The sequence below is a fragment of the Prionailurus viverrinus genome, chromosome E1 (genome assembly GCF_022837055.1).
Source record: "Prionailurus viverrinus isolate Anna chromosome E1, UM_Priviv_1.0, whole genome shotgun sequence".
NCBI classification, from domain to species: Eukaryota; Metazoa; Chordata; class Mammalia; order Carnivora; family Felidae; genus Prionailurus; species Prionailurus viverrinus.
This window is the reverse complement of record NC_062574.1, coordinates 19894245-19907936: the sequence shown is the minus strand read 5'-3', so window position 1 is coordinate 19907936 and position 13692 is coordinate 19894245. Positions and strand designations below refer to the sequence as shown.

Below are 13692 nucleotides of genomic sequence, written 5' to 3'. Positions count from 1 at the left end.
GTGGAAACAATCCAAATGTCCGTCAACTGATGAAAGGGTTAAAAAAATGTGGTATAGCCATACAAAGCGGTATTATTTGGTAATAAAAAATAAATGAAATATTGATGCTACAATATGGATGAACACCAAAAACACTATGAGTGAAAGAAACCAGGCACAAAAGGCCATATGTTATATGATACCATTTATATGAAATATCCAGAATAGGCAAATCTATACAAACAGAAAAGTAGATTAGTGGTTGCCTGGAGCTGAGGGAGGGGAGACTGGGAAGTAATAGCTAAGGGAAACAGGAGTTCTTTTTGGGGTAATGAAATATTCTAAAATTGTGGCGATGGAATCACAACTCTGTGAATATATTAAAAGCCAGTGAACTGGGCACTTTAAATAGTGAATTGTATGGTATGTGACTTATATCTCTATAATAAAGCTGGTTTTAAAAAAGAGGAGGCAGGGGTGCCTGGGTGGCTCAGTCAGCTGAGCATTGGACTTTCGGCTCAGGTCACGAACTCATGGTTCTTGAGTTCAAGCCGTGCATCGTGCTCACTGCTGTCAGCGCAGAGCCTGCTTCAACTCCTCTGTCTCCACGCCCCCCACCCTTAGCCCTTCCCCACTTGCACTCTCTCAAAAATAAACATACATACATACATACATACATAAGAAAAGAGGGTAGCATTTAGCAGGACTTAATGTATGAGTAGGAATTCCTCAGGTAGAAAAGAGTATTTGGTATATGCATTTCAAGCTGAGACTACAAAGTGGAAATAAAAGTTGCACCATTTGGGGAGAAAGGAATAATTCAGTGTGACTAGAGCAAAAAGTGTGTATATGAGGAAGGAGGAAAGGGAAGAGCTAATTCAGCCTATGAAGGATCTCAAATGACATGATGAGGATGCAGACTGTATGCTTTTGCAAAAGGAGCGAAGAGCTTTTAAAACAGAAATGCAAATGATATTCTTTCCACAACCTCAGGGGTATCTTACAATTCTACCTATAACTTTATATGGCTTCCTCCTCCTTCTCCAAGCAGCAGAATAGGACAGAACTCACACCAATAAATATTTCTAATACTTACTGCTGTTTCTGACAATTCCTTCCTTTCAGCAAGCGTCTGATGTCTAGATGAACGTCTTAAGGGCGTCACTATTTCTTCAGTAGTTTTTGACCTACTAATGTGTAAAGCTTTTGCTTTTTCAATCAATTGTTTTGCTTTTGATACACTTTTTGAAGCACTGCTTGCCTAAACAAAAATTTGAAAAACTTAGATCAGTGGCAAACATTTTATATTTAATAATAGAAAGAAATAACAAAAGGCAAAACTTTGGAAACAGTAGAAAGGTTAGTGGTTGCCAGGAGTTAGGTGGGGAAGGAGGGATGAACAGGCAGAGCATAGAGGATTTTTAAGCCAGTGATACGACACTATATGTATGATACTAGAATGATGGATACATGTCATTATACATTTATCTAAACTCACAGAATGTATAACACCAAGAGTGAACCTTAATGTAAACTCAGGACTCTGGGTGATAATGATCTGTCAATGCAGGTTCATCAACTGTTAAAAAATGTACTATTCTGGTATTGATAATATGGGAGGCTATACATGTGTGGGTACAGGGGGTATATGGGAAATCTCTGTATCTTCCACTCAGTTACGCTGTGAACCTAAAACTGTTGTAAAAAATAAAATCCAGGGGCGCCTGGGTGGCTCAGTTGGTTAGGCATCCGACTGTTGATTGCAGCTCAGGTCATGTCTCATGGTTTGTGAGATGGAGCCCCATGTCAGGCCCCACGCTGACAGCATGGGGCCTACTTGGGATTTTCTCTCTCCCCCTCTCTCTGCCCCTCCCCAGCTCACTCACTCGCTCTCAAACATTTAATTAATAAATCAGGGGCGCCTGGGTGGCGCAGTCGGTTAAGCGTCCGACTTCAGCCAGGTCACGATCTCGCGGTCCGTGAGTTCGAGCCCCGCGTCGGGCTCTGGGCTGATGGCTCGGAGCCTGGAGCCTGTTTCCGATTCTGTGTCTCCCTCTCTCTCTGACCCACCCCCGTTCATGCTCTGTCTCTCTCTGTCCCAAAAATAAATAAACGTTGAAAAAAAAAAAAAAATTTAAAAAAAAAAAAATAATAAATCATAAAATCCATTAAACATATATAAAACTATAATCATAAGTCGTGTTAAAAAAGACAAAGAAATAGTTACTTAAATCTTACCAAGGAAATTAAATTAGTGTGTCTAGTGTAATTAACATGTCTAATGTAATGTGTCTACCTTTATTTTTAACTAGAAATTTATTCAGATAAATATAATTACGTTCATGAAAAACACCCAGAGAGATGTCTATATTAGATGTCTGTATGGATTAGAATTGTTGGTTATTTCCCCACCATCTTCATGGCATCTGTTTGACTTTAGTCACCTTTAGGGTGAATCCACTAGAGAGAGGCTGAAAAGGCATTAAGTATGGAAAAGAGCACTAGGTAAGAAGTCTGGCCTTTAGGCCTGACTTTGCCATTGATGTACGAAGTGATCCTGTGCATTTAAATATTACCTTCCAGACAATGTGCTTTCCACATTGAGTTCTACAGGTTTTTATGTTTAAAGACATCCAACAAACAAGGTGCACAACAGTTTATATGATCCCTTTTAAAAGTCACATATACCTATATAATCATAGGAAAAAGTCTAGAAGGGCATTAATAGTTTTAATGTAACTATTAAAGTGGGTTACCCTTTGAGGAGCCTGGGTGGCTCAGTCGGCTGAGCGTCTGACTTCCACTCAGGTCATGATCTCACAGTTCGTGGGTTGGAGCCCTGCAGCAGACTCTGTGCTGGCGGCATGGAGCCTGCTTTGGATTCTGTGTCTCCCTCTCTCTCTGCCCCTCCCCTGCTCACGCTGTTTCTGTCTCTCCCTCTCTCTCAAAAATAAATGTTAAAAAAAATTTTTTTAAGTGTGTTATCCCTAGAGAGTAGATAATAACTTTTCACTTTTAATTTTATATACTTCTGTTTTTAAACAAATGTTTGCTTTTTTTTAAAACCTTCAAAATGTTTTTAAAAAACTATTGAAAAGCATAGGCATGGATGTTCAAAATATATGTAAGAAGGTTAGGAAAACAAAGATTCTGTATAGTAGAATCTTCTTCCATGGTAGAATCTTCTGTATAGTAGAGTGATAGATTTCTGTTGTTCTGCTAGCAAAATTTTTGGCAGGCTGATGAACCTTATTAAGTTCGTATTCAAAATAATCCACCTAAATTTAAATGGATAACTCAATTATTGAAATAAACTGTTACACAAAAAGATATATTTTAGTGAATGTGAAAAAAGCATACACATACACATTTTGGCAAGTAATTCTGCCGTTACTTGAAATTAGTTTGTTTTTTTTTTTAATAGTTTTTTTTTCTTTCCTGATAAAAGTTCTTAAAGGTTCGTGTTTATAGGGCTGCCTGGGGGGATCAGTCAGTTAAGTGTCTGACTCTTGATTTTGGCTCAGGCCATGATCTTGTGGTCATGGGATCGAGCCTCATGCCCAGGCTCTGAGCTGAATGTGGTGTCATGTCTGCTTAAGATTCTCTCTCCCTCCACCCCTCTCCCCTGCTCGTGCTCTCTTGCTATTAAACTAAAATAATTTTTTAAAGTTCATGTTTATACAGAAAACAGAAAAATAAAGTTAAAACCATCAATAATCCTATCACCTCAAAAACAGTCATATCCACCCATCCTCCCAGCCTTACTTGGTTACCCCTGACAACACCAGGAACTTCATTGCTGATGGCACCCTACTTTCTCCCTGTTTGTCAGCCTCTAGTCCCAGCCACCCAGCTTGGCTTCCACTGCACGTCACTTCATCCACTCTGAAAAATGTTCTCACCTCCTTTGGCTCCACTGTCCTTCAAAACAGGGATAAATATTTACTTTATGACATTAATGACGAGTACTAAGCATAGTGCCTGGAATGTGATAAGCAGTCAAAAAAAATGACAGCTGTTAAATAACAATGAAAGAGATAAAAACTTTCTGTAGCAGTGCCATTCACCCAAGGATTATATCAGAATCACCTTACGGGCATTGTGAACCCACACACACCTGTGCCTACACCCTGGAGAGAATCCAATTCTCTCAAGGTGTGGATACGCAGATTATTTTTAAAAGCAGCTAAATTATTCTTATATATCCTACCTTTCCCTTTAGGGTAAAGGTTTTCAACCGGGGTGGGGGTGGGGGGGGGGATGTGCGATTCTTTTTTTTCCTTCCCAGGGATATTTGCAATGTGTGGAGACATTTTTGGTTGTCATAACCAGGGGAGCTGGACAGCGACTCATATGTCATGGGTAGAGGCCTAAGTTATTGCTAAACATCCTACAATGCACGAGTCCCCTATAACAAATGAATTATCCAGCCCAAAATATCAATAGTACAAGGGTTTTCAGACCTGTCCCAGAGTTACAGACCCTACTTTTTAGCCTCTGATCTATAGAAATAAACCAAAAATTGAATCATAACCTATAAGCAGCCTTAAGGAAAATGACTAACATGTAACTCTTACCAAGAAAAGTTTTTCTAAGCAAATTATACTGTCCTTATCAATTGCTCTCATCTCACAATAAGATATGTTGACCACTTAATAAACTAACTAGAGAAACAGAAAAATAGTGAGTAATAACATATGCTATAGTTAATATAACCAATATATAAAATATGTGAATATTCTTTTGGCACATTACTTCTAATAGTAGCTGTTGTTTTAGGAAACGGAATACCCGAATATTCCAATTACCTTTCTAGTCTGAGAAGTAAAATCTCCATCGGTTGCTTCATATTTCTCACATCTTTTTTTAGATTTCTTCTTAGATTTTTTGGGAGTACTAATTCTGGTGAATTTCATTCTGGGAATAAAAAAGATATTCAGAAGCGTTTTATGATTATGTGTAAGAGTTTTAATTAAGTATAGAAAAGAACCACCTAGGGCTTCAATTTCTGGACAGTTCTTAAAAACAAAAATACCCCCTACATCAGTTTCAAACTACTGATCAAAAGTAAGCCAAACTCAAACTCTTAAAAAATATAAAATGATTCCTTTTAGAAATCGTAAAATTACCTCTTAAGATCACTCTTTCATTGACCAAAACCAGCATGCAAGTATATACCTCATACGATATGGCTCGGTTTCCCAAGAAATAAAGCTCTGACTTATTTTTAATCTCATGTTTATTAGATGCAGAGAATTCAGAGATTAGCAACTATGATGAATAAAAGTTAGAACTCATCTAAAATATATCTAGGAGGCACCTGGGTGGCTCAGTGAGTTAAGCTTCTGACTTCAGCTCACGTCATGATCTCATGGTTTGTGAGTTTGAGCCCCACATGGGGCTCTCTGCTGTCAGGGCAGACCTGCTTGGGATCCTGTGTCTCCTCCCCCTCCCCACTCCGTCCCTCTCCCCCTTAAAAACAAACATTAAAAAAATAAATTAAATACAGCTATAATTCTTCTGAAATCATGCCTGACCTTAAATTAAATGTGAAAAATAAGCATTTTTGAAACTGTTTTGTGCCTTATAAATCAGGTATTCTAGAAAAAAATGATACTCTCCAATGCTTCAAGCATTTTCCTTCCCAACTAACATATGGAGAACACTTAGAACTTCAGAATAGAAACAAAACTTTACCTAATAGGGCTCTCTGAGTCAGAAGGGACTGTTATTAATTCTGCCGTATATAAGCTATGCTTTTCTGGTAAGGTGGCTGCTTTTGGAGTGGAAGCCTTTATTGGACTATCGTCTTCAGAATCAGTACTTCTAATGACCATTGCGGTAGGGGTGCTGCTGGTTCTTACAGATCTTCTGCTTGACCTGGGTGTGGAAACATTTTCCAGACTGTCTTTGGTTTCGGTTTTACAATGTATGACCTTATCATTAATGGGTACGCTGGTTTTTCTTGAAGACTTCTTGTTATACGGAGAGGAAATCTTTAGAGGGTCTTCCCCAACCAGACTTTCACTGCTAAATAATGTGTTTTTGAAAACTTCCGTTTTCTTTTGTCTTAAACTCCTTCTAAGCCTATTTTGACTCTGTTTACCCTTAAAGGAAAAAGTTGTTCCTTTCTTTTGAGTATTTCCCTGTCTACTTTCACCTGGAGTAGCACCAGTATCTAACATCTTCTTACCCTTTTTCTTCAGCTTTTTACTTTTCTCTTTAGGAAAAGTTCCTTTGTCAGTATGTGACTGTGAATTGCCATAATTTGAAATCATTTGAATATTAGCATTGTCCATGATTTTTTTAGAATTACCGTCTCTTCCTTCATCATTCAAAGATTTTTCATTGAGCTCTTTCTGTTTATCGGAAGACTTTCGCACTCCATTTTTAAGTGCATCCGATGCTGGCTGCCTAAACGCTTTCATAAACTGTTGTCTTTCTTCTAGAGTGCATTTCGGCTTTGAGGCTTCGGAACTTCCAGCTTCCAGCACTGCCAACTCTAATTCTTCCTCCTGTATGACAACGTTCGATTTTCTTTTCTGAACAGTCTGTTCATTCTCAGGATCTGACAGGCTATTTTCTGTTTCCAACTGCTTTTGTTTCAAGAAAATTGAGGGTATTTTCCGGGTCTTTTTGGGGGGAATAGGGTGAACCTGTGCAAGAACGGTAACTGTCTTGGAGCGTATGTGTTGGGAAATTTCACAGGTTTCTGGGTCACTCATACTACCGCTTTTGACTATATCTTCAACAGTTTCAGAAGGAATACAAATCGCCACTGTAGAGTCTGGTAGGTCTACTTTATTTTCCTTGTGACTTTTCAAAAATTCCTCGTAGGAGACAGTTATTGTCCTATCCTTTAAGCGGGCTGGTTTAGCTATATCACCCCTAGAGTCTGCACAGTCTGCAGGACTGTCCATCTCATCAGCTAGGGAAGGCACTCTCTCCTTCCTGTCTTTACCATCTTTTTGAAGGAGACTTATTTCTTCTGCCAATGGTAAGCTTTCAGACAGATCTATTATATCTCTGTGCTTCCTTTTCCTCATTTTTTTGCAATCATTTTTTGTGATTCCTTGCTTAGGATTTACTCTCTTGGAGCATTTTATGGAGGTCCTAGTGCTTGACTGTTTTTTGATATCTTGAATACTTTCTGCAAGTACCTCTACACGTTTCTTGCAGAGTGAAACAGAAGTACCACTTTCCGCAAAATCATTATTTAGACCGGAGTCTTCTTTGCTATCGTCACTGTTAATTTCAATTGGAGATTCATTTTCAGCTTTAATATTATTTAGTCGATGAGATAAATTAACTCTCTTTCCTCTCTTCTTGAACTCTATATGTGAGAACACTCCCAACGGTGTTTTACAGTCTTTGCCACTGTCAGCAGGCAATGGTGGCAATGATTTTATCTTGCACTCTTTTGCTGATTGTGTCTTCTCATTTGTGGGGGACGTCTTTCTAAAATAATTCAGAATATTACTGGATTTGGGTGGAGAGAACACACTGTCTCCAGTCTTCCCTGTTGGTGATAAATATTTTGTAATTGTTTTGCAGGAAGATCTGTCATCATCTTTCCTTCGCTTTTTGCACGCCTATCAATTTAAAAGAAAAAGAAAGCACTTACGTCAAGCAAGATAATACAAAACATAAATTTTAAACATGGATCTACTATTTTACCTAATTGGATAAAAAAAGAAAGGCTCTCTTAGGTAACAAACATGATATATACTAGAAAAAAGAGGGGTGTCTGAGTGCCTCAGTCAATTAAGCAAATGACTTGAGCTCAGGTCATGATCTCGAGGTTCGGGAGGTGACAGCTCCGAGCCAGGAGCCTGTTTCAGATTCTGTGTCTCCCTCTCTCTCTGCCCCTCCCCCATTCCCATTCTCTCCCTCTCTCTCTCAAAAATAAACAACAACAAAAAAATGTTTTAAAGCAAAAAGAGCTTTAAAATTAAACCTACGTTCAAATCTCAATGTTACATCACAAGCCATACTTATAATTTGTGTATTTTACTTTATATATATTATACTTGAAAAAAAAGTTTCAAGGCCACTATACTTACGTACAAATGTGTTAATTTCTATTGGTCTCTGTTTACAACCTTTGAATACTAGCACCTACCCCACAAAATTTGTAATGAACACCATACATGAAAATATATGAAGTCTGCATGGCAGAACCTCTACAAATATTAACTCCATTCCCTTTTCACTTTTTTAGTTAAAAACAAATTATCCTATCTCTAAGAAACACACAGTGAACAAACCTAGCATCCCAAAATTTACTAATCAAGTAAAAATTTTGAAGGACACTTACCACAAATAAAATTTTCTAATGTTTTAATGTGATTTATTTATTTATTTATTTATTTATTTATTTATTTTTATTTATTTTTTTTGAGAGAGAGAGAGAGAGAGAGGGACCGCCCATGCACACACACTCTCAAAAAATAAATAAACAAGGGGCGCCTGGGTGGCTCAGTCTGTTAAATGTCCAACTTAGGCTCGAGTCATGATCTCACAGTCCGTGAGTTCAAGCCCTGCGTCAGGCTCTGTGCTGACAGCTCAGAGCCTGGAGCCTGTTTCAGATTCTGTGTCTCCCTCTCTCTCTGACCCTCCCCTGTTCATGCTCTGTCTCTCTCTGTCTCAAAAATAAACTTTAAAAAAATTAAAAAATAAAAAATAAATAAATAAACTTAAAAAAAAAATCTTGGGGCACCTGGGTGGCTTAGTCAGTTAAGCATCCAACTTGGGTTCAGGTCATGATCTCACTGTTTGTGGATTCGAGCCCTGCATTGGGCTCTGTGCTGACAGCTCAGAGCCTGGAGCCTGCTTCAGATTCTGTGTCTTCCTCTCTCTCTCTTTGTCCCTCCCCACCCCCCTTGCAAAAATAAACATTAAAAATAAATTAATTTATCAAATAAAATCTTAAAAAATTAAGTAATGAATGGGGAATTATACTTCAAGAAAATTAAAAGGTATCATAAAGCAGGGGCGCCTGGATGGCTCAGTCAGTTGATCTCACACTTCATGGGTTCCAGTCCCACATCAGGCTCTGTGCCAACAGCTCAGAGCCTAGATCCTGCTTCGAATTCTGTGTCTCCTTCTCTCTCTGCTCCTCCCCTGCTTGTGCTCTCTCTCTCTCTCAAAAATAAATTAACATTAAGGGGGGAAAAAAAGGTATCACAAAGCTATCATCATTGAAAGCATTAAAAGCTAGGGGCATCTGGCTGGTTCAGTCAGTGAAACATGCAACTTTTGCTTTTGGGGTTGTGAGCTTGAGCCCCACATTTAGTGTAGAGATTACTAAAACAAAAGAAAGAAAGAAAGAAAGAAAGAAAGAAAGAAAGAAAGAAAGAAAATAAAGGCAGGGGGGAGCCTGGGTGGCTCAATCAGTTAAGCATCTGACTCCTGATTTTGGCTCAAGTCAGGATCTCCTGGTCTGTGTGACCGTGTCCCACATCAGACTCTGCACTGACAGTGTGGAGCCTACTTGGGATTCTCTCTCTCTCTCTCTCTCTCTCTCTCTCTCTCTCTCCCCCCCCCCTCGCTGCCCCTCCCCTCCTTGAGCTTGCTCTTTCTCTGTCTCAAAATAAGTAAATAAACATTAAAAAAAAAAAAAAAAAGAGGCAGAAGAAGAAGAGAGGCACCTGGGTGGCTCAGTCGGTTGACTATCCGATATCGGCTCAAGTCATGATCTCATGGTTTGTGAGTTCAAGCCCCAAGACAGGCTCTGTGCTGACAGCTCAGAGCCTGGAGCCTGCTTCGGATTCTGTGTCTCCCTCTCTCTGCCCCTCCCCTACTCGTGCTCTCTCTCTCGAAAAATGTATAAAAATTTTTTAGGGGCACCTGGGTGGCTCAGTCGATTAAGCGTCTGACTTTGGCTCAGGTTATAATCGTTCACTTTGTAAGTTCGGGCCCAGAGTCGGGCTCTGTGCTGACAGCTCAGAGCCTGGATCTGCTTCGGATTCAGACTCCCTCTGTCTCTGCCCCTCCCCCACTAGAAATCTATCTCTCAAAAATAAACTTAGAAAAATCTTTTTTTAATTTTTTTAAATAAAAAAGAAAACCAGAAAAAGAAATAAGTATATATTTAAGAACTTGGTACATGAGAACAGTAGTATTCAAGCTAGTGAGCAAAGAAGTACTTAATAAATGGTATTGGGACAAATTTCTAACCATTTGGATGACTACGAGGCAAAATAAATTACAGATGAAAATTGTGTATGTTAAAATGAGATGGTAAATGCATTAGGAGAAAATGCTAATGAGTTATCAGTATTATTATATTACCATGAGATCGTATCAAAGGCACTATGCCATAGGCTCTGGAGTCAGGCAGATCTAAGTTCAAGTGCTGGCTCTGATATCTACTACCATGGGACCTTAAGCATATTACTTTTAACTTTCTAATTATACAGGCAATGATAGCTCAGCACAGGGTTGATATTAAGCAAAATAATGTGTACAAGGCCCTCACCCTTGCAATATTAAACAATAAGTATCATTGCTATGAAATAGGCTAAGCAGGGCACCAAAAGCAGAAACTGTAACGAAAAGGTTGATAAACCGACCACACAAAAATCAAGAACTGTCTCATTCAAGTACCAAAAGTCCTTCTTCACATCGGAGAAAGCTGAGCAACTCCCTTGATTTAGCAGACAAATATCAGCGTAACAGCTACCAGCAAGTAGACAAAAGTTATTCAATTCCAAAAAATAAGGGAGAGTCCTAGTTAAATAAGCATACATCTTGGCGCACTTCAAGGACACCAGTGTGCCTATTTCAGAACGCTAGCTTGAGATGCTACTCCAATACTTCATGGCATTAGAGTATCTATATAAGGACTGCTTACTGCATTTCACTGAAATTTGGTGAATACGTAAGAATAACAGCATTCCACGCTGGGACTCCTAACTGCAGTATCTTAAGCTCTGGAACCATGAGAAACCGATTTTTTAAAAAAATTACTTTGACTCCCGTAATGGCAATCTAAGCAGTCATCCTCCAATAGGTAAATGGATACACTACTGGAACCTAAAGATTCTTTCCAACGCTAAAGTTCTGATTCCTTACCATGAACCCAGACTTGATCCTGGGATCCTCTGCGACATTTCACAAGTCCAAAACATCAAGTTCCACCAACATCTCAGGACCTGGGGACCGGTCGAGGTATCTTTTAAATCCTGACTTTCCTGGCCCCGCAATCATCTCACAATCTCGATGTTTGTCAGTACCTATCACGACTTTAGGAAGCGACACACTCCAGCAATTGTTGCACACAATGTCACTGCTGTGGGGCCTCACCAGGTCCCTCCTCTCCCCTCCCGGATCCAAAGTTGGGATCACCTTTCACCCACCTCCTACAGACGGAGATTCTCTAGCTCACCTCAATCTCGTAGTCCTTCACCGGAGGGGGAGCAGCTGCCGCCGCCATGGCCAGGACCCCCACCATGCTCCCTGCTTCCCGGAATGCCGGCTCCTAGGGCGTTGAGCGGCCGGGCCCCGCCAGCCTAGAGGCCATGGAGGCGGCCGGCCCCCGAAGAGGCAGCAGCCGGGATGTGGGGTCCGTCCCGGACTCCCCCCGCGCCCACCCGCCCGGAGCGGTCGCGGAGGCTGGGCCCAGCTCAGCCGAGTCGAACGCGGGAAGGGGCGGTAAGAAAGCGCGGGCAGCGAGGACCCCGGGGCGCGGCCGGCGAGCGCAGGGGACCCTCGACACAGGCGCCCCCAGGCTAAGCGCCCGGGACCGCGACCCCGGCCGGGAAAGCAGGCCGAACGCAGACCCGACCCGCGGGCTTCGGAGGGAATTCTTGTCAATTGGGTTTTCGCGCCGTCTGGAGCGCATGGGGCGGAGCTTAGGATTGCTTCTAGAGGCTGCGCGGACGGTAAGCAGAGAGGGCCAAAATACTTCTCGGACGAAACTGCAGGAGGCGGGATTGGTTTTACCAAGGGATTTCAGACTAGCGGGGCTTCTCCCGCCCAGTTTCACGGATGAGGACGTGTTTTGACTAAAGTCCGTCGGTGACAGAATTAAAACTGTAGACTTTTGATGCCTTAGGCTAGCCCCTTGTAAAAAGTGGAAATTCAAGGGCGCCTGGGTGGCTCAGTGGGTTAAACGTCTGATTTCCTCTCTGGTCATGATCTCTCTGTTGGTGTGTTCGAGCCCCACAGCGGGTTCTGTGCTGACAGCTCAGACCCTGGAGCCTGCTTGGAATTCTGTGTCTCCCTATGTCTCTGCCCCTCCCCCGCTCACGCTCTGCTCTCTCTGTCTCTCAAAAATGAATAAATGTTAAAAATAAATAAAAGTGGAAATTCAAGGGGCGCCTGGGAGGCTCAATCAGTTAAGCAACCCACTGGATTTCGGCTAAGGTCATGGTCTTGGAGTCCATGGGTTCCAACCCCGCTTCTGGCTCTGCGCTGTCAGCTCTGAGCCTACTTGGGATTCTCCGTCTTCCTCTCTCTCTCTCTGCCCCTCCCCTGCTGGTGCGCTCTCAGGAATTAAATAAATAAATAAATAAATAAATAAATAAACAAACAAATATTTTTAAAAATCTTAAAGAAAATTCTGCCTCTTCCCCTCCCCTTTCTCTCAAATTAAAAAAAAATTAAGTGGAAATTCAAAAAAATAAAGTGGAAATTCAAAAAATACAGAAAAGGAAATAATTGATTACATTCCACCCACATGGAATAAAATGTTATTTTGGCAAGCGTCTTACCTGGAAATATACACACAGGATCCGAGATTTTGACTTTTTCCCCTAAACTGAGCAAAAGAGGGCATTGTTTCCGGCGGATTTCTTTCTCCCCGGCAGCCAGGAGCCCAACATCATGGCCTCAGCTGGTTGGAGTGCATGCCAGTTGTTCCAGGGGGTTGCTGGTTTGTAGTGATGATAATCTCATACTTCATTTGCATTCTTTTCACGGATTTGTTTAGCTTTGACTTTTTTTTCCACATGAGTTTATTGTTGCAGTGATATAGACATAGAGTATGTTTATTTTGTTTGAGTGCATACTTTTAACTGCATGGTGTGTAAGAACTGAGTAGGTGAGGTAAAAGGATATACCAAATAATAACGGGAAGCCACCTTGTTGCATCTGGCTATGCAAACTGATTTTAACTACGGATGTCACTGTGTCCATCTCAATACCATAAAGATGGTATTGCTATTGTTTTCACAACATAAAGGGTGCAAATTTCTCCAATGAAATTGGAGGTAATTATTTTTTTCTTTTAAAACTGTTGGCCAAGGGGCGCCTGGGTGGCTCAATCAGCTAATCATCCGACTTCAGCTCAGGTCGTGATCTCACGGTTCATAAGTTCCAGCCCTGCATTGGGCTCTATGAGGACAACCCAGAGCCTGGAGCCTGCCTCAGATTCTGTGTCCCCCTCTCTCTCTGCCCCTCCTTGCTCTCTCACTGTGTCTCTTTCTCTTTCTTTCTCTCTCTCTCTCAAAAATAAAAAAAGACTAAAAAATTTTTTAAATAAAAAAATAAAACTGTTAGCCCAGAATAAGGTTTTTCTAAAATAGATACTGTTTTGTTGATCTGTTTTTTTTTTTTTTTTTTTTTTTTTCCCTCACTGTAGAGTAAGAACACTGCCCAAGGAGAAGGAGAAGGAAGAGGAGGGGGGAGGAGAAACAAATGAGAAAATTACAGAGAAAACTGAAAGTCTCCTTGACTTCTATCCCCAAATTCAATCTCCACCTCTTGGCC

At 40.8% G+C, this 13692-nt stretch overlaps 1 protein-coding gene across 3 annotated transcripts in view; it reads right to left on the bottom strand.

Annotated features, from left to right (window-relative positions):
• The window catches only part of ATAD5 (ATPase family AAA domain containing 5), a 47899-nt gene extending 34652 nt beyond the window's left edge, over positions 1–13247 (bottom strand). For 2 of the 3 annotated variants that reach the window (XM_047832376.1, XM_047832375.1), the window contains exons 1-4: positions 11369–11501; positions 5677–7571; positions 4788–4896; positions 1076–1240 (exon numbers count right to left, since the gene is read on the bottom strand). In XM_047832376.1, the coding sequence (XP_047688332.1) occupies positions 1076–1240; positions 4788–4896; positions 5677–7571; positions 11369–11434 (2235 nt within the window). In that variant the 5' untranslated portion in view covers positions 11435–11501. Of the gene's footprint in view, positions 1–1075; positions 1241–4787; positions 4897–5676; positions 7572–11055; positions 11136–11368; positions 11502–12695 lie in introns of those variants that run through there. The other variant, XM_047832377.1, reaches the window with a different exon arrangement.
• Positions 13248–13692: the final 445 nt, after the last annotated feature.